Below are 24,308 nucleotides of genomic sequence, written 5' to 3'. Positions count from 1 at the left end.
CAACATGGTCTGGTGCTAATTTCTCAAAGTTGGGTTTTATTCAGAATTATTCAGCAGAAAGGGGCTGTCCCAGGATGCCTGACCCTAACTGGGCTCAGAGGCGGTCCTCTGATTTAGTTAACTCAAATTCCCTTTTTGAGTTTTCCTTCATTAAACAGTCCAAAATCACATTGTAAAATTGTGTAAACAGTATCATACTCACTCATTCATCTTATACAACAATTAGATGTAAACCTCATATCTGAGGCTATTATATAAACAGCGTTATGGTAATGTGGCCACACCGTGTCCCATGAGCTTCCCCAAGTTGTAACAAACGGACCAGTTCGTAGCTGGATTCTTCACCGATCTTTTATACTTTCTCCGGAACATGACATTTGTTCCTACATCAAGTTCTGTGAGATGGAAGGAATTCCTTTGTTCTCTATGAAAATGTACTCTCTCTATACTGTGTGTCCATGAGCAGATCCTCAGGAATTTACGATGTCTCTCTGGCCACAACAGCCTAGTTGAAGGAGGAAAGGGGGAGGTAGGGAGAGGGGAATGGGGCTCGCCACACCCAAAGAGGCAACGTCATGACACAGCTGTACAGTCTGTCTCCACCTTCAAGGTAATGGTGGGACTACATGGCGCAGTCACGTCTGTATCTGCACTCTATCCTGGAGCTGTAAGTGTTTAGGAGATATTCCTGCAGTATGGCATCGTTCCCCTACTCACTACAGACGCGGCCATTATGGTGGATAAGGGCCCCGGTGTGGACGACCTTTTAAGTTCCAACGGCCAACTTCCTGGTCAAAGGGCACACAGATGTCAGCAGGGCGCAATGTGATGGATGATGAAAGGGTAAGGGGATACCTAGTCAGTTGTCCAACTGAATGCATTCAACTGAAATGTGTCTTCCGCATTTAACCCAACCCCTCTGAATCAGAGAGGTGCGGGGGGCTGCCTTAATCGACATCCATGTCTTCGGCACCCGGGTACTGCCTTGCTCAGGGGCAGAAAGACATATTTTTACCTTGTCAGCTCAGGGACTCGGTCTAGCAACCTTCCGGTTACTGGCTACCTGCCGGATGAGACACAGATCATTGCAAAACTGAGGGGACCGGTAGATAGGACAATGTGTAGAGTCAAAGACCACAAGCTCTTTGAGACAGTGATGTACCTGTCAGATATAATCATTCAACTGTTCACAGTGGCATGCCTGCTGGTCAACTACCAACATGAACAACTACCAGCAATTAAAGTACCAAGGCACAGGCGGAAAGGAAGTGAGGGGGGAGTTGGGCCTCTTGCTCCATCTACTCCTCTCTGGCCAAGTACTGTACTGCTAGAAGGGGTTTTGAAGAACCAGTAGGGGGCACTACTCTCCTCTCTTGGTCTAAGTAGAACACAATACCCCACAAATGATGCAGTTCTTCAAAGAGATGTTCAACCAGTGGAGGCTGGTGGGAGGAGCTATAGGAGGACAGGCTCATTGTAATGGCTGGAATGGAATAAATTAAATTGTATCAAATACATCAAATATATGGAAACCACACATTTGACTCTGTTCCGTTTATTCCATTCCAGCCATTCCACTGTGATCAACCAATGCTCAAGAGCTTCACTAAGTTGATGTTGTTGGTTGTTGTTTTTTTAAAGAAAATGTTTATTGTAATTCCAGGAAAAGAGGGCCACACATCACCCAATTCACCGAAGTCAATACTGTATGTGTAGAAAGCTCTACCTCATTCCTCAGAGTGGTTTGGACTGTATCACAGCTCCTCTGAAGATGGGAAAAAACAAGTGTTTTGTACTCCACTTGACAATGAAATAACACAGGAATCTTAAAACACACTTGTGTCAGTATAATTGCTGCAACATTAAATACATGGCTGCTATACATCTGCTATTGAGAAAACATGTGAAGAAAAGGCAATCACAGGTCATTCCTCTGCAAATTAGATATTGACTGGTTTATGAATGGTTTGTTATGATAGAGATGGTATTTTCTGTAAAACTGTGAAAATCACTAACATTGTTAAGTGCTCTTTTAGAAACGGAAACCCATTTGTCTGTATTTTATTTTATAACAAAAATACAACGTTGAACCCAATTAACGTTCAAATCCTCAAATATTTACTGTATGTCAAATATAACGGATAATAAAAGAAACCATAGAGCCTCCAACATATAATCAATATAAATGAATAGGCACGTGAATATAAAACTTTAGTCTAAACGGTATGGTCCCTCCGTGTACCATTGACTGGGAGGTTGTGCCGTCCACAGACTTATAGTCCTAATGATCAGCCATTCTTTCTGACTGGCAGTCGCCACAATACGAACACACTCAATGTCAAAGGCAATCTTGTGGTCCACGTCTTGAACCTCAATGTTGCCATATTTAAACTCCCCTAACGTGATGTAGGTAGAACACTGCCTTCCTCTTTTTGTCCCCACCAGCTTCTCTCCTACTTCCAGAGCTCCATGGTGCAGGATGTCGTTCTGACGATCGTCCGTTCCTGTCACAATTTTTATCTTGCTGATTTGAGTTGGTTCGTGTAAGATAATGACAAAGAAGTCTCCGGTAGAGGGGTGTTTCCCCCAAAAGTATTCGTCCACACTGCTATAAGCCTTGGTGGCGTCATAGTTTTCAAATACATGAATGTTTGTGTGCAGGCTAGCAGGAGGGTTGTCAGGGATATCAATGGAGTCTTCTTCAAAGTCATCATCCTTCAACTTGTTCTCTGCCCCTTTATATGAGGAGTAGTAGCCCATGTGCTGGAACAAGGAGGGCTTGAAGCGGATCACGTCTTTCTGGGCAAGCAGGTCCCGGAAGTGAATGAGGAGCCAGTCACAGGGCATCTCCTGGTAGAACATGAGCAAGAAGTGTGCCAGGCGTGGCAGGTCTCTTGAGTGGTAGAGCTTCCCTATGTAGCCAAGCTTGGAGAACTCCAGCATCACCCAGTAGGAGCCTTCCCTGGAGGTGACCACCTTCTTCAGGGATGTCAGAAAGTTCCGTGAGCAGCGCACATCATCCTCCAGCATCATGTAGAAATCAGAGAGGTTGGTGCAGAAGTTGAGGAGAAAGGCATAGTCCACGTTCTGCTTGGAGCGGAATCGTACCCTGTCCTCTGGGTCATTGTAGTTCCTTTTTAGCCCATCCAGTGATGGATAGTACTCCTCAGGGGCATGGATCACCAGGAGATGCCCAGCGATGATGTGGTGGGCAAACTTCCTGGAAATGTCCTGCACCAGGTTTTCACACCAGGCCAGGTCAAAGTCTGCCAGGTGGACCACCACCACAATCTCTTTCAGCTCATCATAACTGGACTGGTCAAAAATAGATTTGATCGTCTCCATGAGGTAATTTCCTCTTTTTCTTTTCACGGATGACAATCCAATGGTTAGATATTCTGCAAACACAAACATTGATATGACTATATAAATAATAATAATAAAAAAGACAAATCAATGACTTTCAGGATGAAATACATGTGTATCTACAGGTATATTTAAAAGGTACATTTACTCTTTCGGGGCAGTGGGGTCCCAGCGAGGTAACGATATGTGACGTTTATGGTTCCAGAGAAATTAGTGAGGTCTCTGAAGGTGTGAACATATCTCTCAGTGTTTGAAGGATGCATTGATGTCTCTCTCAGAGGTCTTTTACCCGCCTCCTAAAAAAACGACGACAGCATTTTTACTCAAAATGTAAAATACAAATATGACATCATAGGAAGGAAGATCCAGAGACAGCCTACCATCATGTATCCATCCTCCATGTAGAGATTGAAGAAGAGGAGACAGGTGATCAGGACCCCCAGAAAGGGGATGGTGGAGCGTTTACGGAAATACCTCATCTTGTCCAGGGACTTCCACACCAGCCTCATGATGGTGACAGTCACTGGTGGAAGAGAAATAACAGCATTAAAACAGAGCCTAATCAGTTAAAGGATATCATTGATGCGCACAGATTTCCTGTAGAGCTCACTGGAAGATTTTTATTTAATCCCCTAAAGCAAGTTGTTTGAACAAATTGGTAGTTTTCATTCGCAAAAGACTGTCTGTAGACTGTCTGGTAGGTGATATTGATCTACATCCCCCAAAGTCAATCCAGTTTTGTTGAATGTACAGTATGTCTATGTGAGTGCGTACACAGAACTGCCTGTACAGTGTGTTTTTTGTGCTTGTTCGAATTCAGCTGTGCATGTATGCATATGTAAGGTATGTACAGCTCTGGAAAGAATTAAGAGACCACTGCAAAATGATCAGTTTCTCTGGTTTTACTGTTTATAGGTATGTGTTTGGGTAAAATGAACAGATTTATTTATTCGTTATTTTACCAGGTAAATTGACTGAGAACACGTTTTCATTTGCAGCAACGACCTGGGGAATAGTTACAGGGGAGAGGAGGGGGATGAATGAGCTAATTGTAAACTAGGGATTATTAGGTGACGGTGATGGTTTGAGGACCAGATTGGGAATTTAGCCAGGACACCAGGGTTAACACCCCTACTCTTACGATAAGTGCCATAGGATCTATAATGACCTCAGGCCCTCCAACACCACTTCCAGCAGCATCTGGTCTCCCACACAGGAACTGACCAGGACCAACTCTGCTTAGCTTCAGAAGCAAGCCAGCAGTGGTATGCAGGGTGGTATGCTGCTGGCATTGTTTTATTCTATAAACTACTGACAACATTTCTTCCAAATTCCAAGTAAAAATTTTGTCATTTAGAGCATTTATTTGCAGAAAATGACAACTGGTCAAAATAATAAAACAAATATGCAGTGATGTCAGAACTAGAATAATGCAAATAAAATAAGTTCATATTTATTTTTAAACAACAAAATACGAATGTTTTAACTTAAGAAGAGTTTAGAAATCAACATTTGGTGGAATAACCCTGATTTTCAATCACAGCTTTCATGCGTCTTGGTATGCCCTCCACCAGTCTTTCACATTGATGTTGGGTGACTTCATGCCACTCCTGGCTCAAAAATTCAAGCAGCTCAGTTTTGTTTAATGGCTTGTGACCATCCATCTTCCTCTTGATCACATTCCAGAAGTTTTCAATGGGGTTCAGGTCTGGAGATTGGGCTGGCCATGACAGGGTCTTGATCTGGTGGTCCTCCATTCACACCTTGATTGACCTGGTTATGTGGCATGGAGCATTGTCCTGCTGGAGAAACCAATCCTCAGAGTTGGGGAACATTGTCAGAGCAGAAGGAAGCAAGTTTTCTTCCAGGACAACCTTGTACGTGGCTTGATTCATGCGTCCTTCACAAAGACAAATCTGCCCGATTCCAGCCTTGCTGAAGCACCCCCAGATCATCACTGATCCTCCACCAAATGTCACAGTGGTTACGAGACACTGTGGCTTGTAGGCCTCTCCAGGTCTCGCACGCTCTGTGAAACTTGGCAGAGGATCGGTGATATGCATATGTATACATGTAATGTACTGTGTGTGTGTGCGAGTGTGTGTATGTATGTAAGTGTGGTGTGCATGTGTGTGCGCTGAGACATACACACACTTGTACAGTGTGTTGTACGGCCCTCCATCTCCAGCCATTCCCAGTGGACCTCTGGCAGAGAGCTAATCTGGGTCAAAGTGCAAACTTCAGAGAAGGGCCTGGGAGAGGCTTGTTTACACATGAATCATTCCTCCCGTCCTCGTTACGCTCGCCACTGATGGAACCACAAAGCCTTTCATGTTTCCTTCTGATCTTAAAGGTAAATACTCAGAGAGCTTTCACTCTGGAAGCAGCTTGGATCAAAAGCCTTATTCAATAGGAGCATATTGTTCCCCAATATAGGACAGAAGTGGGAGAGAGTTTGGTGTACCTGGAAGTGTTGCTGACAGACCTGCAGTATGTTGGTAGAAATATGAGCTGTGCTATTGCAGGGTTGTCTGATTTACAAATGAACATTTTCTGTAATGTACAGTATAAACAGCCTCTGAGATGAATGTATGCTGACAGGAACAAATTGATCGTACTCTTCCCATAAAGAAAAACATATTATTGAAGAGGTGAATATAGTCTTTACAGACAACTAACTGCCAGCACACCAGCCGAGGTCCACCTTTGGCTCATTTCCTAACCATTTCCAAACTTCCTGTAAAATTAATATGAATATACATCGCTGTTTGAGTCAATCCATTTGCAACACAGAAGGATAATGAAGAAAAAGTGCTTTAAAAAAAGCCAATTAATCTTATGTAAAACGGCTGCTCAATGCAGCTAATGAGATGCCATTTTAATAAGCGGGTGTGTTGTACATCAAAGCCATTTGGTAAACACTATTGTTCATTTGTTTGCTGTCAACATTCAGGTAACATGTAGCCTAGGCGCCAGTCCGTTTCTGCATCAGCCAACTTGTTGTTGCCTTGTCAAACATGGGGACCAGTGAGTCGAGTTTAAAGTTCTCCAAGCTTTGCACCGGCCTCTTCAAATATTCATGCCCAACACTGTGTGTAGTCTTCAGCACAGTAATGTGATGTTACAGTGTGGGCTGAAGAACTGCAACCAGCCAGCCACAGAAGAGCTTCATTGGTCTTAAACGTACAATTTCATCAAATTCACCACTAAAAATACTAAATTATACTACAAATTACAGTCACATTTACCCTGTAAAAATGAGAAGTAGCCACCATGTGACACCAATCTCTTCAACCAACCCAGTCAGCTACTTGATCTATGAGGCCCTTATTGAATGGGTGATGCCTGTTATTATCCATAGCCTTAAAATATTATATTCAACATATGATCATGGTGTACATAAAGCTACACCATTTATTCACTCAGCTATAGCAGTCCATAAACAATGGTCGTCTCTCTCCTTCCAAATAGCAGTGATGCTGAATATGGTTATGGTGTCATTGAGTGTCCTCTCACTCCCCACCCCACCCTGCACAGTGCTGCTGGGCTGTGACGGACTGTGGAGTCCATTTTGTCACCTTGTTTCATTCTGTCTTAGATTGGAAATGCATGGAGGATTATTGCCTGGTGTTCAGGATGAGTGATGATGGGCACTGAGCCTGGCCTGGCCTGCTCTTTCTCTCCTCTTGTTTGTGTGGGGATGTCAGAGCTCAGCTGGAGGAAAGAGAAATCGATTATCTTGGTCATGGGTGTTAGTGGACATTTCAGTTTGTTTTATTGTGTCTCGGGGAAAACATTCATAACGTCACTAATAACAATGACTATTGAAACAACAAAGAAGAGGAAATAGGAAGATGGGGTACTTCTTCCAAATGATATGGATATATCCATCAGACATGCACACAGCTATGAGGAGCTGGAGATGCAGCTGAGATTTGCTGGCCAATATGTATGTAGCCACAGGATTCCTTTAATTAAAACCTCTTAAATATAAGGTGTCCTTTCTGGTACCGGTTCCGACCATCATTTTTGCTTAACAATCGACATGTAGATCGAAATGGCTTGCATTGAGCAAAAGCCCTGGTTCCCACAGACAGTCATTTTTTTCTTTATCTGTGTGAAGTAGTATGTGAAATCTGAAACCACTTGAAGCTGGGATGTCCCACCTACCATTTAATTCGCTCTTCCGACTGTCCATCAACTCTTGGCTCCTACAGCTCAGCCACTGACAAAGAATACCATCATTACATTGTAGCACATTCAGAGATTTATAGCCATTCATCTAAAATAATTCATAGATTTTAAACAAAAAAACACTTTCTGTTTGTCATAGACTGAGGTGGGAGGCGAGTTCCTAACGAGTTCAGGAAGCCAAGCTAGAGCTCTGTGAAACATTTTGACCTAAAGAGACTTAAATAATATCCACATTTTCTCTAACACTAAACATACCAGTGGAGGCTCCTCCGAGGAGGAATGGAAGGACCATCCTCCTCAGTGAATTTTTTAATTTTTTAAATTGTAAAACAATAAAAGTTATCCTTTTTAGATAAAACTATAAAAATATATTGACATTTCGCCAAAAAAAAACATTATTTTGTAATGAAGGTCTACAGTAGCCTCAACAGCACTCTGTAGGGTAGAACCATGGTGTAGCTGGAGGACAGCTAGCTTCCATCCTCCTCTTGGTACATTGACTTCAATACAAAACCTAGGAGGCTCTTGGTTCTAACCCCCTTCCATAGACTTACACAGTAATTATGACAAATTCCGGAGGACGTCCTTCAACCTATCGAAGCTGTTGCAGCTTGAACTGACATGTTGTCCACCCAATCAAAGGACCAGAGAATGAATCTAGTACTGAAAGCATAGACTACAGCTAGCTAGCATTGCAGTGCAAAAAATGTGGTGAGTAGTTGACTCATAGAGAGAGAAAGACAATAGTTGAACAGTTTTCAGCAAATCGATTTCTTCAAGAATGAAGTAGAAGCAAGAGAAAGAGGGAGAGGGAGAGATTATTATGTTTTTTTTTCACTTTCAGTTTAACTTAACTTAGCTAGTTGGCTATGACTATCCAATACAACACTGGAACTCTTCCAAGTCAAGGTAAGCTTTTGGTTTTATTAATGTATTGCCACCGGGTGTCACGATCGTCGTAAGGAGCAGACCAAAATGCAGCGTGGTATGTGTTCATGATGATTTTTTAAATTAAAGAAAGCACTGAACACTGAATACAAACTATACAAAAACAATAAACGAATAACGACCGTGAAGCTATAATGAGAACTGTGCTGACACAAGCAACTAACATAGGCAATCACCCACAAACAAACAGTGAAACCCAGGCTACCTAAGTATGATTCTCAATCAGAGACAACTAATGACACCTGCCTCTGATTGAGAACCATACTAGGCCGAAACATAGAAATCCCAAAATCATAGAAAAACAAACATAGACTGCCCACCCCAACTCACGCCCTGACCATACTAAATAACGACAAAACAAAGGAAATAAAGGTCAGAATGTGACACCGGGGCCCGCCAGTGTAACTGCTAAACTGCTTATTGACTTTACACTAACGTTACTGCACGATTGTAGCGGGTTTACTAGCGCATCAGTTCTATTAGCTATGTTGACTAGGACATTACTTGAGCTAATATGGGGACAACGATGTACCCTGTGTGTAACGGTTAGGACATGGTTTGGCTTGGAAAGGTTATTTGCCTGGTTACGTACAGCTGATGTGTTGTGCATTGAAGTCCACAAAAGAAGGGAAAGGGTGAGAGGAGGAGAGTACATAGAGGCGAGATGGAATACAACGTGGCTGCTATGAAAATTATCTGTGTTTACGTGTGATCAGGGTTGTATTCATTCCACCAATTCTGTTGAAAAAAAACGCTTCTTAAACATGGGGCAAACGAAACAGGGATAAAAGTACCTGACTTTGTCCAATTGAAACTCTTGTTTGCAACAGCTGTCTGTCACCTCCAATGAGTCTTCAGCAGTTTATATTTTTTTAAATAATTTCTTTGAGTATGCAGCATTACTAGTTATTGTTTATGGCTGCCTCATAATAAATTATGACTATATATTTATTTATTTTACCTTTATTTTAACTAGGGAAGTCAGTTAAGAACAAATTCTTATTTACAATGACGGTCTACCGGGGTACAATGAGTTAACTGCCTTGTTCAGGGGCAGAACGACATCTTTTTCTTTTTACCTTGTCAGCTCGGGGATTTGATCCAGTAACTTTTCGGTTACTGACCCATCACTTTAACTACTAGGCGTAGATTACATTTTCGTTTACATTTAGTTACACTTAACTGGTTAATTGCATCATCTCTGTTTTTATCTCATGCTGTTCCACCTGAATGTTTCCAGTGCAACTGTTGATATTTGATGTAAGATGAACTGTCAGTTCCCAGGGCTGATCAATTGGTTACTCTACATTATTTTACAGATTGTAAAATCTAGAACTAGTGGACCACTGGATCCATCCAGACCCCTGTGTTTCTACACAGGGAGACAGTCAGTGAACAGTGCAAGTTATACTGGGCACAAACTGGTTGAATCAATGTTGTTTCAACGTAATTTGTCAAGTATTGTGATGTGGAATCTATGTAGAAAATACATTTTTTGCAAAAAGTGAAATTTCAACCACTTAATTATGTCATCACGAAACCAATTTTCAACATAGACAAATGAAATATGAAATATGTTGAATTTGATCATACATACATCATAAATTGATTATTTCTGTAATTTGAAAGTTACACATCTTGAAAATGTCATTGCTGTCAAGCAAAACATGTTAGAACTATGGCAACAATGGACAAATGAAAAGAATCCCAAAAGATAGTTTTGGGAGGAATTTTCCTTTAATAATGAATATGTTGGATTCATGTCTCCATTTCAACCAAAATCTAAGTTAAACTAAATCAAATAAAACTTTATTAAACGTGCATTTAAAGTTTGATTTGATGTCCTTTTCTTTAACTTAGATTTTTTGGTTGAGATGGAGACGGTGAATGCAACATATCAATTATACATTTGTAGACAAACTGGAATTAAAATCACACTAGATCACTGGCACAAAATATACATCTCCTTCAAATGTTGATATTTTGTTGTGTTGACAACCAAACACAAACTCAATGTTACTTTTGCAAATACAGTAAATAACTTGTTGACAAGTTAATAGGCTATCAAATTATATGTTGGATTCACATCTCCAACTAAACCAAAAATAAAAGTAAAAAAATAGGATTAAGCCAGTGGCTCAGATGAAACTATCCAAGCATTAGATACAAAAACCAAATATCAACATTTAAAGGAGATGTACAGGTCATTCTGAAAGTATTCAGACCTCTTGACTTTTTCCACATTTTGTTACGTTACAGCTTTATTCCAAAGTATGAGGAGCTCACACTTCACTAAACCCCAAAAAAGTATTCAGACCCCTTGACTTTTTCCACATTTCGTTACATTACAACCTTATTCTAAAATTGATAAAAATGTTTTTTTTTCTCCTCATCAATCTACACACAATACTCCATAATTACAAAGCAAAAACAAGTTCTTCGAATTTTTTGAAAATGTATATAAAAAAAACTGGAAATATCACATTTAGATAAGTATTCAGACCCTTTACTCAGTACTTTTTTGAAGCAACTTTGGCACCGATTACAGCCTCGAGTCTTCTTGGATATGACACTACAAGCTTGGCACACCTGTATTTGTTGAGTTTCTCCCATTCTTATCTGCAGATCCTCTCGAGCTATGTCAGGTTGCATGGGGAGTGTTGCTGCACAGCTATTTTTAGGTCTCTCCAGAGATGTTTGATCGGTTCAAGTCCGGGCTCTGGCTGGGCCACTCGAGGACCTTCAGAGACTAGTCACGAAGACACTCCTGCGTTATCTTGGCTGTGTGCTTGGGGTTGTTGTCCTGTTGGAAGGTGAAACTTTGTCCTAGTCTGAGGTCATGAGCATTCTGGAGCGGGTTTTCATCAAGGATCTCTCTGTACTTTGTTCCGTTCAGCTTTCCCCCAATCCTAACTAGTCTCCCAATCCCTTCTGCTGAAAAACATCCCCACAGCATGACGCTGCCACCACCATGCTTCACCGTAGGGATGGTACCAGGTTTCCTCCAGGCGTTATGCTTGGCATTAAGGCTAAATAGTTCAATATTGGTTTCATCAGACCAGAGAATCTTGTTTCTCATGGTCTGAGTCCTTTAGTTGCCTTTTGGCAAACTCCAAGCGGGCTGTCATGTGCCTTTTATTGAGGAGTGGCTTCCGTCTGGCCACTCTACTATAAAGGCCTGATTGGTCGAGTCCTGCAGAGATGGTTGTCCTTTTGGAAGGTTCTCACATCTCCACAGAGAAACTCTGGAGCTCTGTCAGAGTGACCATTGGTTTCTTGGTCACCTTCCTAACCAAGGCCCTTCTCCCCCGATTGCTCAGTTTGGCAAGGTGGCCAAGCTCTAGGAAAAATCTAGGTGGTTCCAAACTTCTTCCATTTAAGAATGGAGGCCACTGTGTTCTTGGGGACCTTCATTGCTGCAGAAATGTTTTGGTACCCTTCCCCAGATCTGTGCCTCGACACAATCCTGTCTCGGAACTCTACAGACAATTCTTTCAACCTCATGGCTTGGTTTTTGCTCTGACATGCACTGTAAAACTGTGGATACTTATATAAACTGGTATGTGCCTTTCCAAATCATGTCCAATCAATTGAATGTACCACAGGTGGACTCCAATCAAGTTTTTGAAACACCTCAAGGATGATCAATGGAAACAGGATGCACCTGAGCTCAATTTTGAGACTCATAGCAAAGGGTCTGAATACTTATGTAAATAAGGTATTTCTGGTTTTTATTTGTAATAAATTTGCAAACATTTTTAAAAACCTGTTCTCACTTTTTCATTATGGGGTGGTGTGAGTGGCACAGAAGTCTAAAGCACTGCATCTCAGTGCAAGAGGCGTCACTATAGTGCCTGGTTAAAATTCAGGCTGTATCACATCCGGCTGTGATTGGGAGTCCCATGTGATGTGTGCAGAGGGTCCCTGGTTCGCGCCCGGGTATGGACGAGGGGACGGTCTAAAGTTATACTGTTACATTGATGCTGTTGACCCGGATCACTGGTTGCTGTGGAAAAGGAGGAGGTCAAAAGGGGGGTGAGTGTAACAGATGTGAAACGGCTAGCTTAGTTAGCGGTGGTGCGCGCTAAATAGCGTTTCAATCGGTGACATCACTTGCTCTGAGACCTTGAAGTAGTTGTTCCCCTTGCTCTGCAAGGGCCGCGGCTTTTGTGGAGCGATGGGTAACGATGCTTCGTGGGTGACTGTTGTTGATGTGTGCAGAGGGTCCCTGGTTTGCGCCCGGGTATGGGCGAAGGGACGGTCTAAAGTTATACTATGTAACCTAGTTACATTTTTTTAAATAAAGAAGATGGGAGATGGAGAGAGAAAACACTGCTCTCGCTCCCCCCTCAGGGTGAAATAGATACTTATCAGGACCAACCTCAAAAGGTAAAGGGAGTAATTAATCAGCTTTCCTGTAGTGGTATCATGTCAGAAGCATGCCTTAGGAACAGCCAGATAATGGGGTTTAGTGAAGTGTAAGCTCCTCACACTTTGGAATAAAGCTGTAACGTAACAAAATGTGGAAAAAGTCAAGAGGTCTGAATACTTTCAGAATGACCTGTACATCTCCTTTAAATGTTGATATTTGGTTGCATAGTCAATGTATCACAATTCAATATGACTTTTGTAAGTACAGTAGATAGCCTTAACTTTAGACTATCTTACAAACTAATGTAACAACCTTAAAATGAGTGAGGTTACTGTAACTGTAAAAGTCTTATTATGTAATCATAGAACGCATGCATGGTCAAGATAGCATGTCGCAGGTCTGTGGAGATCTTCACAATATAAATATGTCAGAATCTCCAACAGCATTGATCAATTGCACTATGTACTTGTAATGTAATCTCAACTGCCATCCATGTCATTTGGCTCTGCTGGATGAAGCACGGTGATAACACATTAAGTTGCTGTATAAATAGAAAACATCTGATATTGTATTCCCATGTGAATGTGGTTGTGCTTTTAGATGGTTGAAAAGATAGTGATAACACATAGGGAATTCAACAAACTTCTGGCGGTCTTTTTGACTGGGTGAATAAAGGTAAAAATCTGACTGTGTCAACCAAAAACGGCCCACATTTCTACAGTACGTTGAAATGACGTTTAAAAAAATAAAAAAAGTTGACTAAATCGTTAATCTCGGCACCCAGAACAAAATTGCTCAATTGTTGATGTATTTGTCTCATGAATCATCCATTGGCCCAATAAGCATCAATGGGAGGTGATTCGCATCTTGGCATGTGGGTGGGTACACTACTCACAACACATTTGACTGAGGTCATTGCTCAGTCTGGTCTCCAGCGTAGATATAATCAATTCCCTATCATTACATTATTCCAGTTGCTTGAGGCCCTGGGCCATCAGGCTTTGGAATATGATATTGTTGGAGACTTTCCCAGCGTGATGACTGTCTGTCAGCGTTGCACCAGGCGGAGGATTGGGAACTATCCAGCTAGTCTGAGTCCCATTTCCAATGACGAATAGCCCTCTTGTCAATAATGCCCTCAGGGACCACACTTGCCATGGATCATTCAGGAGACATGACAGTGTGTGTTGTTGCACAAATGCCAAGAAGAGAATAGGGGTGATATCAGACTGTGGGAAAATCTGTTATTTTGATTTTTCATTTGATTTCAAATGATTTTACATGTGAGAGAATGGCTGTAGATACAATAGGGAATAACATTATTAGGTAAGATATTATTACAGATGAAAAGGACAACTTTTGCTAAGTCCACCACATTTACATTGATGTGAACACTGAAACGTTGTGTAATGTGCCCTGCCCATGTCAAATAAAACCTGTATTCACAAGCCTATTGTCTTGTAAACACGTCACTTCCCTCCCTTATACTACCTTGTAGTAAAATTCACTGGGCATGTTTTGTTAGTGTTTACAACCCCAAAAATACCAATAAAAATCACTACAGTCTTGAAGTTAACATTTCAGGAGATAGTAGGAGAAGATTCAAGGGTGCTGTATACAGGTCTTGATTAGATGTTGGTCTCCATAGTGACCACCAGAGTAATTGTAAGGTAGCATCAATAAGTGGGTCCTGCAGGGTTGATCTCAGTGGTACAGGTAAAGGGGAAAAAACGATGTAATGACTGATGAACATCGTTATATACAATTGTTTCCAACAGGCAGTGTTGATTAATCACACAGGGGGTTGGTGACACCAGAACCAACCCCCTCTATTGGAGCTGGGTAGTGAGGCTGCAGGGAGGCGCTGCTCTAGAACACAGTGACACAGTGACTCAGCTGACAGGAGGGGTGAACATGTAGTAGCAGAAGTATCTGAGTTGGGTTCAGGATCAGGGACAGGATCAGGTTCAGTTTCAGGATCAGGTTCAGGATCAGGGACAGGATCAGGTTCAGTTTCAGGATCAGGTTCAGAATCAGGGACAGGATCAGTGACAGGATCAGGTTCAGGGATAGGATCAGGACCAGGATCAGGGACAGGGATAGGATTGTGTTCAGGGACAGGATTAGGTTCAGGATCAGTGACAGGATCAGGTTCAGGATCAGGGACAGGATCAGGTTCAGGGATAGGATCAGGACCAGAATCAGGGACAGGATTGTGTTCAGGGACAGGATCAGGTTCAGGATCAGGATCAGGTTCAGGATTAGAGACAGGATCAGGATCAGGGACAGGATCAGCATCAGGGACTGTAGGTCTGTCTGTCTAGTTCCCAATCTGCTCCTCTGTAGGTCTGTCTGTCTAGTTCCCAATCTGCTCCTCTGTAGGTCTATCTGTCTGACAGAGTAATGAAAGACCAGTACTACCACACAGATTTCCTCCAAGACCACTGGATTACTACTTCACTGCAGGCGGTTGAAAAGTCTACCCATGTTCTCACCAAATCAATTGTAATTGGTTTAATTCGGGCGATAATTTGCTCATTGCTCTGCTATTTCAGTCTAAATGCAGCTCAATGCATCAATCTACAGGTTATGTGGTTAAATACAAGTTCTAACAGTCGTATAACCTTGTAACAACGTGTGGAAAGTGTATGGTGTTGTAAGTGAACAGGGCTGTGGTTGCCTATGTATGCCTCTTAAAAGGTTCACCACCGGGTTCACCCACAGGTTAATCTACAAGTTCACCCACTGGTTCATGCACAGGTTCACTCAAAGGTTCACCCACGGGTTCACCACCGGGTTCAACCACAAGTTCACCCACGGGTTCACCCACAGGTTCACCCACGGGTTCAACCACAGGTTCACCCACGGGTTCACACACAGGTTCACACACAGGTTCACCACCGGGTTCACACACAGGTTCACCACCGGGTTCACCCACAGGTTCACCACCGGGTTCACCCACAAGTTCACCACCGGGTCCACCACCGGTTCACCCACAGGTTCACCCACGGGTTCACCCACAGGTTCACCCACGGGTTCACACACAGGTTCACCACCGGGTTCACCCACAGGTTCACCACCGGGTTCACCCACAAGTTCACCACAGGTTCACCACCGGTTCACCCACAGGTTCATCCATTGGTTCACCTACAAGTTCACCCACGGGTTCACCCACAGGTTCACCACCGGGTTCACACACACAAGTTCACCCACGGGTTCACCCACATGTTCACCCACAGGTTCACCACTGGGTTCCACCACAGGTTCACCACCGAGTTCCACCACAGGTTCACCACAGGTTCACCACCGGGTTCACCACCGAGTTCCACCACAGGTTCACCACAGGTTCATCACCAGGTTCACCACCGAGTTCCACCACAGGTTCACCACCGGGTTCCACCACAGGTTCACCACCGGGTTCCACCGGTGGAGTGGCTGCTGCCAACACACTGACTCAACTCCAGCCACTTTAATAATGGGAATTGATGTAAAATATATCACTAGCCACTTTAAACAATGCTACTTAATATAATGTTTACATACCCTACATTATTCATCTCATATGTATATGTATATACTATACTCTCTATCATCTACTGCATCTTTATGTAATACATGTATCACTAGCCACTAAACTATGCCACTTTGTTTACATACCCTACATTACTCATCTCATATGTATATACTGCACTCAATACCATCTACTGCATCTTGCCTATGCCGCTCTGTACCATCACTCATTCATATCTTTATGAACATATTCTTTATCCCTTTACACTTGTGTGTATAAGGTAGTAGATTTGGAATTGTTAGGTTAGATTACTCGTTGGTTATTACTGCATTGTCGGAACTAGAAGCACAAGCATTTCGCTACACTCGCATTAACATCTGCTAACCATGTGTATGTGACAAATAAATTTGATTTGATTTGAGTTTCACACACAGGTTCACCACCGGGTAAAAACAGCATCACTCAAATTAATAAGAGCAACACTGAAGATTCAGCTCTGGTACACCTGAGGCTCCACTGACTCTCTGCAGTCAGGATCAGTAGAGCTGGTCTCCACTGACTCTCTGCATTGTTGATGCTTCGCTCCTTGGGAGTCTAGCTACGTTATCAGTGATCATCAAAGCACTGTCAAGAAAATTTGAAACTGGGGCTTCCAGAGGCTGAAACTGGGGCTTCCAGACGCTGCCTGCAACGCTAGACACATCTAAATGAGACAGGCTTATTAATTCTTCAAAAGCCACCAAGCTTCCTTTTCCCCAAGACTGATTTTGGTACATTTAAAAAGTGTAGAAACTCAGTTTGTGTACATTTTACTTGAGGTAAACCTGCGAGACTGTTTTATGCTTATGGGGTCAAAAAAATAACCTTGCACAATGCACATCTACGTACAGTGTGAAATGTGAAATCTAAAGTGTGAAATCTACATCCCAACTGTCTGAAACATCAAAGCTTTAGTTATCTTTATGATTGCAAAGTAGATAGACTCTTTAAACAAGAGAGAAGAAGCGAGTACTTCAAAATGCACATAATTTAATACCACCCAATATTTAATTGGTGAATTAATTTGAACACGAGAGGCTTTAATAATCGTCATGTTTGTACTTAGAGTAGTTCACTCTCTCTCTCTCTCTCTCTCGCGCTCTCTCTCGCACTCTCTCTCGCACTCTCTCTCGCACTCTCTCTCACACTCTCTCTCTCTCGCTCTCTCTCTGCAACAATCAAATAATCTTGAGAAAATCTTGTTGACCATTTCATTAGTTCTGCAGTGTGCTTCTCTTCCCAGTAGTAGCATTTCAGCACAAGCTCAGGCCCAGTTTCAGCAGTGTCACTTTCAGAAAAGAGTCCATCAAGACTGTAGGCCTAAACTATTCTCTAATTCAGCTAGAAGAGCACTTTGGAAGGGATGATGAAGATTCAGATAAGCTCTGGACCTCCCTCTCCACAGGAAGATATAATGGTCTTCTCCTTACCTGGAGAGATGAGTGTATTTCTACCAGGGGCTGTCCCCTCTTACAAAGCCCATTAAGTCAGAGTGGTTTTTGAAAATGTCACAAAAAAAAGGGAACTGTTAATCTCAATAACTTGAAAATAATAATAATTTAATTTGGTGGGTGCTTGTATTTGTCCAATTTCACACATGCACAAGTGTGTATTAATTAACACGTGTGAATTGGAGAATTGGAATGACTCAACCTGACAAAGGAACTGAAACAGAGCTCATTCCAAACCGACAGGTCATTCATTCTACACTCCAATTCCCGACGCATGCAGTAACTCAATTTTCCCATTTTTGGTAAATTAGTCTAGTCAGCTATCTAAACTTGTTGTAATCATGGTCGAATTACTGACTGGACACACCAGGCACGTGCCCAGGTGCCCTGACCTCCAGGGGGCCCCCATTGATTTAGTTAGTCTCACATAGATATTATATTAACATGGCAGAAGTCCTGGCAAAATGTGTAGAATTGCGGGAAATGATCTTAAAAACTGCAAAAACATTTCTCCACCTTATGGCAAAATGTGTAGAATTGCAGCAAACGTGCTGTGAAATTAGTTATAAAATTGCAAACTCTCTAAAAATCTGCTTAGGTCCCCAAAAATGCTAGGACACACACTACATCCCTCCTGACCTCCTCACACCTCCTCTCTACTCCATGCCTGGAGCCAGACTCTTGTGTTGTCTACCTCAGAGAAGCTGGTACTTGGCATAAAGAAGAGGCTCCAGTGGATTCTGTACTCCGCCTGCCAATGGGCTCTTTTGATCAGCCGCCAGGTGATGACAGACAGGTGATAATCTCTCTGTCCCTTTCTATCTTATTCCCTTTCTATTTGTTTTTGTATTCTGTATTCTCTCTCTTTTATACTCTCTCTCCTATTCAATTCAATTCAAAGGGCTTTATTGGCATGGGAAACATATGTTTAAAGGAATAGACATCTCAAATGTCATATTATGGCTATATACAGTGTTATAATGATGTGCAAACATCCCCCCACTTCCTCTCTCCTTCTCCCTGATCTGGAATGAGAGCACACAGGCTTTGGTTCCTGTTGTCTGTCCTGTAGGAAGAACAGCTGTTTGCATGAATCTTTAATGCACATTGTTCATTGTTCATTGCCCACATCAGTGTATCTCCATTCTAGTAGATGTATATCTGTATCCCCTCATTCTCACTTTAAACAACTTCAAGAGCTGGTTATTCATAGTGCTCAAATCTGTATTCACTCATCGTTTTTCTATTCTATGGGGATTGCTCAAATTGAACTTGACTTGATCATTAAAATGTTTTAAAAGCTTTTCAACAACTTGCAAGTGGTAGTGAGACAAAGTAAGATTAAGAATAACAATCTCCTCAAAATATAACAATCACATCTGCATTTACCTAAAGTGTGAGAGTATTAGTGGCTTTTGTTTGTCCATAAATATAATAGGGAAAGGGGGATACCTAGTCAGTTGTATAGGGAAAAGGGGATACCTAGTCAGTTGTATAGGGAAAAGGGGATACCTAGTCAGTTGTATAGGGAAAGGGGGATACCTAGTCAGTTGTATAGGGAAAGAGGGATACCTAGTCAGTTGTATAGAGAAAGGGGGATACCTAGTCAGTTGTATAGGGAAAGGGGGGGGATACCGATACCGATACCTAGTCAGTTGTATAGGGAAAGGGGATACCTAGTCAGTTGTATAGGGAAAGGGGGGGGGATACCGATACCTAGTCAGTTGTATAGAGAAAGGGGGATACCTAGTCAGTTGTATAGGGAAAGGGGGATACCTAGTCAGTTGTATAGGGAAAGGGGGATACCTAGTCAGTTGTATAGGGAAAAGGGGGATACCTAGTCAGTTGTATTGGGAAAGGGGGACACCTAGTCAGTTGTATAGGGAAAGGGGGACACCTAGTCAGTTGTATAGGGAAAGGTGGATACCTAGTCAGTTGTATAGGGAAAGGGGGATACCTAGTCAGTTGTATAGGGAAAGGGGGATACCTTGTCAGTTATATAGGGAAAGGGGGATACCTTGTCACTTATATAGGGAAAGGGGGATACCCAGTCAGTTGTATAGGGAAAGGTGGATACCTAGTCAGTTGTATAGGGAAAGGTGGATACCTAGTCAGTTGTATAGGGAAAGGTGGATACCTAGTCAGTTGTATAGGGAAAGGGGGATACCTAGTCAGTTGTATAGGGAAAGGGGATACCTGGTCAGTTGTACAACTGAATGCATTCAACTGAAATGTGTCTTCCACATTTAACCAAACGCCTCTGAATTAAAGAGTTGTGGTGGGCTGCCTTAATCCACATCCGCGTGGGTTAACTGCAGTGGGTTAACTGCAGTGGGTTAACTGCAGTGGGTTAACTGCCTTGCTCAGGGGCAGAACGACAGATTTTTCCCCTTGTCAGCTCGCCCAACGCTCTAACCACTAGGCTACCAGTCAAACATATTTATTTTGCCACATGATGGGGCTGTGTGCTTAACCCTGTGTTGTTGCCTGCAGCAAGTCAACATTCAAGCCTGATGGTATAGGGATGCCTCACTGCACTGAGATGCTCTCGTACAAAGAGCAAATTAGTTGACTTTCCTTTGGGATGTAGTTCAGTGGATTTTTCAAAGACTACTTGGTATAGTCTTATTGGTACTGTATACGTGTGTGTCTGGTGTTGAAAGGACTTCTCTGCTAACCGGCCAGTTATCCTTCCAGGTAAAAGGACTTAAGCCGTCCAAGGCTCATTATGGCAAATCTCCAAAAGCATAGATGGAAATAAAAATGTTCTTATGATTGTAGAAGAGGCTTATTACTGAAGAAATCAATCCAAAATGCATTCATGGCATTTAGGCATGTATCAGAAGACACACCTGCTTGCTAAAGTCAATTTACTTTGTGGGTTGTAGGAGAGCCTAGGCTGGCATCATAGATGGATACATTAATGGCTCTGTCATTAGTTGTGGCGGACTGTGAAAACAAGAGCAATGATCAACAACATAACCTCATTACCTTGGTGTTTTCAAAAATCACAAGTTTCACATGCCTCTTTTTAGAGATTCTGCGATCTTCCCAGGGAAGTGAATGGGCTGAGGGTGAAGGAGAAAGAGGGTGGTCCACAAGGCCCATCTCATTATTCAGAGAGACACTCGAGGCCACCGGAAAAAGCGCACTTCATTGTTTTTGTCAAACTCAGTCCGGCTTCATGGCGTGTTCAGTTCTTAGGGCCTCAGCTAGTGGAGAGATAATGGTAGTGGTGTGGCTGGGCCAGACGTAAAGAGAGAGAGACAATCTGATCACCTCACCCTGTTTCATACACAGTGCTGCCTGACCTCAACACAGTATTCTGATATTAACTCACAGCCATAGACGTACCATTGATATGTTGTCTTTCCTCACAGTATAAATGTTACTGCATGACTTCATTAAAAAGCCATTACCAGGGACTTTATGTCATGGATTTTGGCCAAAACAAAAAGGGAAATATGGACTAAAGTAGATATATACTGGTAATGACATTAGAAAGACACTCTTTAACCTGTTGAGTGTAGGGGGCAGTATTTTGATGTTTGAATGAAAAATGTACCCAAATGAAACTGCCTATTTCTCAGGCCCAGAATCTAGAATATGCATATAATTGTCATATTAGGATAAAAAACACTCTACAGTTTCCAAAACTGTCAAAATATTGTCTGTGAGTATAACAGAACTGATATTGCAGGCGAAAACCTGAGGAAAATCCAACCCGGGAGTGCTGTTTTTCCTGAAAGCTCTCTGTACCATTGCTTGCCTTCACTCCATTTAAAGGGATATCAACCAGATTCCTTTTCCTATGGCTTCCACATGTTGTGAACAGTCTTTAGACATAGTTTCAGGCTTTTATTTTGAAAAAATGAGCGAGAAAGGGCACATCGCGTCATTGTATGGCTGGTTGCCAGCAGCGTTTTGCATGTGCAACAGTTTGGAGCAGACATTTTCTCTCTCTCTCCTATTGAAGAAGGTACAGTCCGGTTGAAATATCATTGATTATATATTGTAAAAACAACCCGAGGATTGATTATAGAAAAACATTTGACATGTTTCTACGAACTTTACGGATACTATTTGGAATTTTCGTCTGCCCAATCGTGACCGCTCGAGCCTGTGAACATAACGCGCCAAACAAATGGAGGTATTATGGAACAAAAGGAACATTTATTGTGTAACTGGGAGTCTCGTGAGTGCAAACATCTGAAGATCATCAAAGGTAAGCGATTCATTTGATTGCTTTTCTGACTTTCATGACCAATCTGTTTGTAATGTTTTGTCTGCTGAGAGAGATGTCCTTACATAAACGCTTGGTATGCTTTCGCCGAAAGGCTTTTTTGAAATCTGACACGCCAGGTGGATTAACAACAAGCTAAGCTGTGTTTTGCTATATTGTACTTGTGATTTCATGAAAATTAAATATTTTTAATAATTTAATTTAAATTTTGCGCTGTGCAATTCAGCGAATGTTGACGAAAATGATCCCGCTAACGGGATGGGTGTATCAAGAAGTTAACCACACGTCTGATACATACAGTAGAACATTTCAAACCCACACATATTACGGTAATATCACACACTTAAAAATGTGTGAAATAGATTAGCTTGTAACTCTGGATGCTACTTCTCTCATCACACTTCTAGAGCTCACAAAGGATTTTTTTGTATTTTACCCCCAATTTCGTGATATCCAATTAGGATCTTCGTCTCATCGCTGCAACTCCCCAACGGGCTCAGGAGAGGTGAAGGTCGAGTCATTCGTCCTCCGAAACATGACCTGCCAAACCGCACTTGTTAACACCTACCCGCTTAACCCGGAAGCCAGCCGCCCCAATGTGTCGGAGGACCTGACGACCAAAATCAGCCGCAGGCGACAAGGAGACGCTAGAGCACCATGTACCAAGTAAAGCCCCCCGCCCCCCCTGGCCAGATCCTCCCCTAACCCGGACAACACTGGGCCAATTGTGCGCCGCCCTGTGGGACTCCCGGTCACGGCCGGTTGTGACACAGCCTGGGATTGAACCGGGTCTGTAGTGACACCTTAAGCTGCGCCACTCGGAAGGCCCCCCTTAATAGGATCTGTGTCTTCAGAGCTTACAGAGTGAAGCACAAAGTCAGATCCTATTGAAATAGAATGAGTGAAGAATCCACCAAGAGGCTCTTACTTTGTCAGCTTCTCTTTTGTGCCAATATGTGTGACCCGCTGGCCGCTTTTTCACAGATCAAACAGTCACGCATCTGAAAAACAAAAAAATAAACATAGACGTTAGCCTTAAAGCCATAGACACATACCAGACACATTTTCAGCTGGTATCTATCAACTCAAATCAGATTGGTTAGCAGATGTTAATGTGAGGGTAGCGAAATGCTTGTGCTTCTAAGTTCCAACAGTGCAGTAATATTTAACAGTAATCTAACAATTCCCCAACAACTACCGATTACACACAAATCTTAAGGGATGGAATAAGAATATGTACATATAAATACATATAAACATATGTATATATATATATATGAGCATATCTATATACTGTATATTGGTGGGGAAGGAGGAACGTGTTATTTTTCCATTAGACTAACTGGGTGATACACAGATACTGGGCACCTGTTCAACCTGAGGCCTTCCAGCCCTTCTCCCCAGTTGAAGGTTTTTAGAATGTCATTTGTGCCTAATGGCCACACTCATTAGTGGCATCTCAAAAACATTGTGGTCATTACCGAAACACATTTACAGTGTGACTTCAACCATCAATCACCCTTCATTCCATGGCAGTTGGTTGGCAAAATATAATTAATGCAATGCCGGAATGTTCTAATAAATCTGTAAAGCGCTATCCTTACATGATCCTTGCTATCCTTACACGATCCTTGCTATCCTTACACGATCCTTGCTATCCTTACACAATCCTTGCTGTCCTTGTTCGGGAGTTGAACGTGCAGGAATAACCAAAATGGACCAAATAAGAAGGTAACAGGTGAGTGAGTCACATAAGGAACCTTTCATAACACCTTTCTGACACTATTTATGACATCTTTTTGAGTGTTGCAGTATCATTCACAACAACCTTCATAACAACTATCTCCATCAGTATTCCATTTTCCAGTGAGCTTGTTTTGACTAGGTATAATTGTAGTCAATGTAGCGAGAAACCTGGTTTGAGGGAAACATCCATCATTGACTCCTACACTCCTACACGCTGACCACAATGCCCGCGTCGCATGCGCGAGCATTGCAAAATACATTTACACATATGTTATTCAACCATTGCACCCACACTACTCGCACACAGCAATGAGCGCCTGCGTAGCCACACGCTAAAATAGAACTTAGTTTTATTTGTGATGCGTGACGTGCTGCAAGTCCCGCCTCTCCCATCTCCTCATTGGTTTTTAGTATCATATACCCATGTGGGTGATTGAA

General features: G+C 42.3%; 1 protein-coding gene across 1 annotated transcript; it reads right to left on the bottom strand.

The window, feature by feature from the left end:
* Positions 1-2,045: 2,045 nt before the first annotated feature.
* On the bottom strand, positions 2,046-23,128 carry LOC112219151 (alpha-1,3-mannosyl-glycoprotein 4-beta-N-acetylglucosaminyltransferase C-like). The gene is made up of 4 exons (XM_024380357.2): positions 23,053-23,128; positions 3,747-3,889; positions 3,515-3,662; positions 2,046-3,398 (listed from the first exon to the last, which is right to left on the bottom strand). Coding segments are annotated over exons 1-4 (1,479 nt in total). The 5' UTR covers positions 23,054-23,128; the 3' UTR covers positions 2,046-2,211.
* Between the last annotated feature and the right edge of the window lie 1,180 nt (positions 23,129-24,308).

This window comes from Oncorhynchus tshawytscha, linkage group LG19 (genome assembly GCF_018296145.1).
Source record: "Oncorhynchus tshawytscha isolate Ot180627B linkage group LG19, Otsh_v2.0, whole genome shotgun sequence".
Classification (NCBI taxonomy): Eukaryota; Metazoa; Chordata; class Actinopteri; order Salmoniformes; family Salmonidae; genus Oncorhynchus; species Oncorhynchus tshawytscha.
The sequence above is the reverse complement of the archived record's forward strand: the minus strand, read 5'-3'. Positions and strand labels throughout refer to the sequence as shown.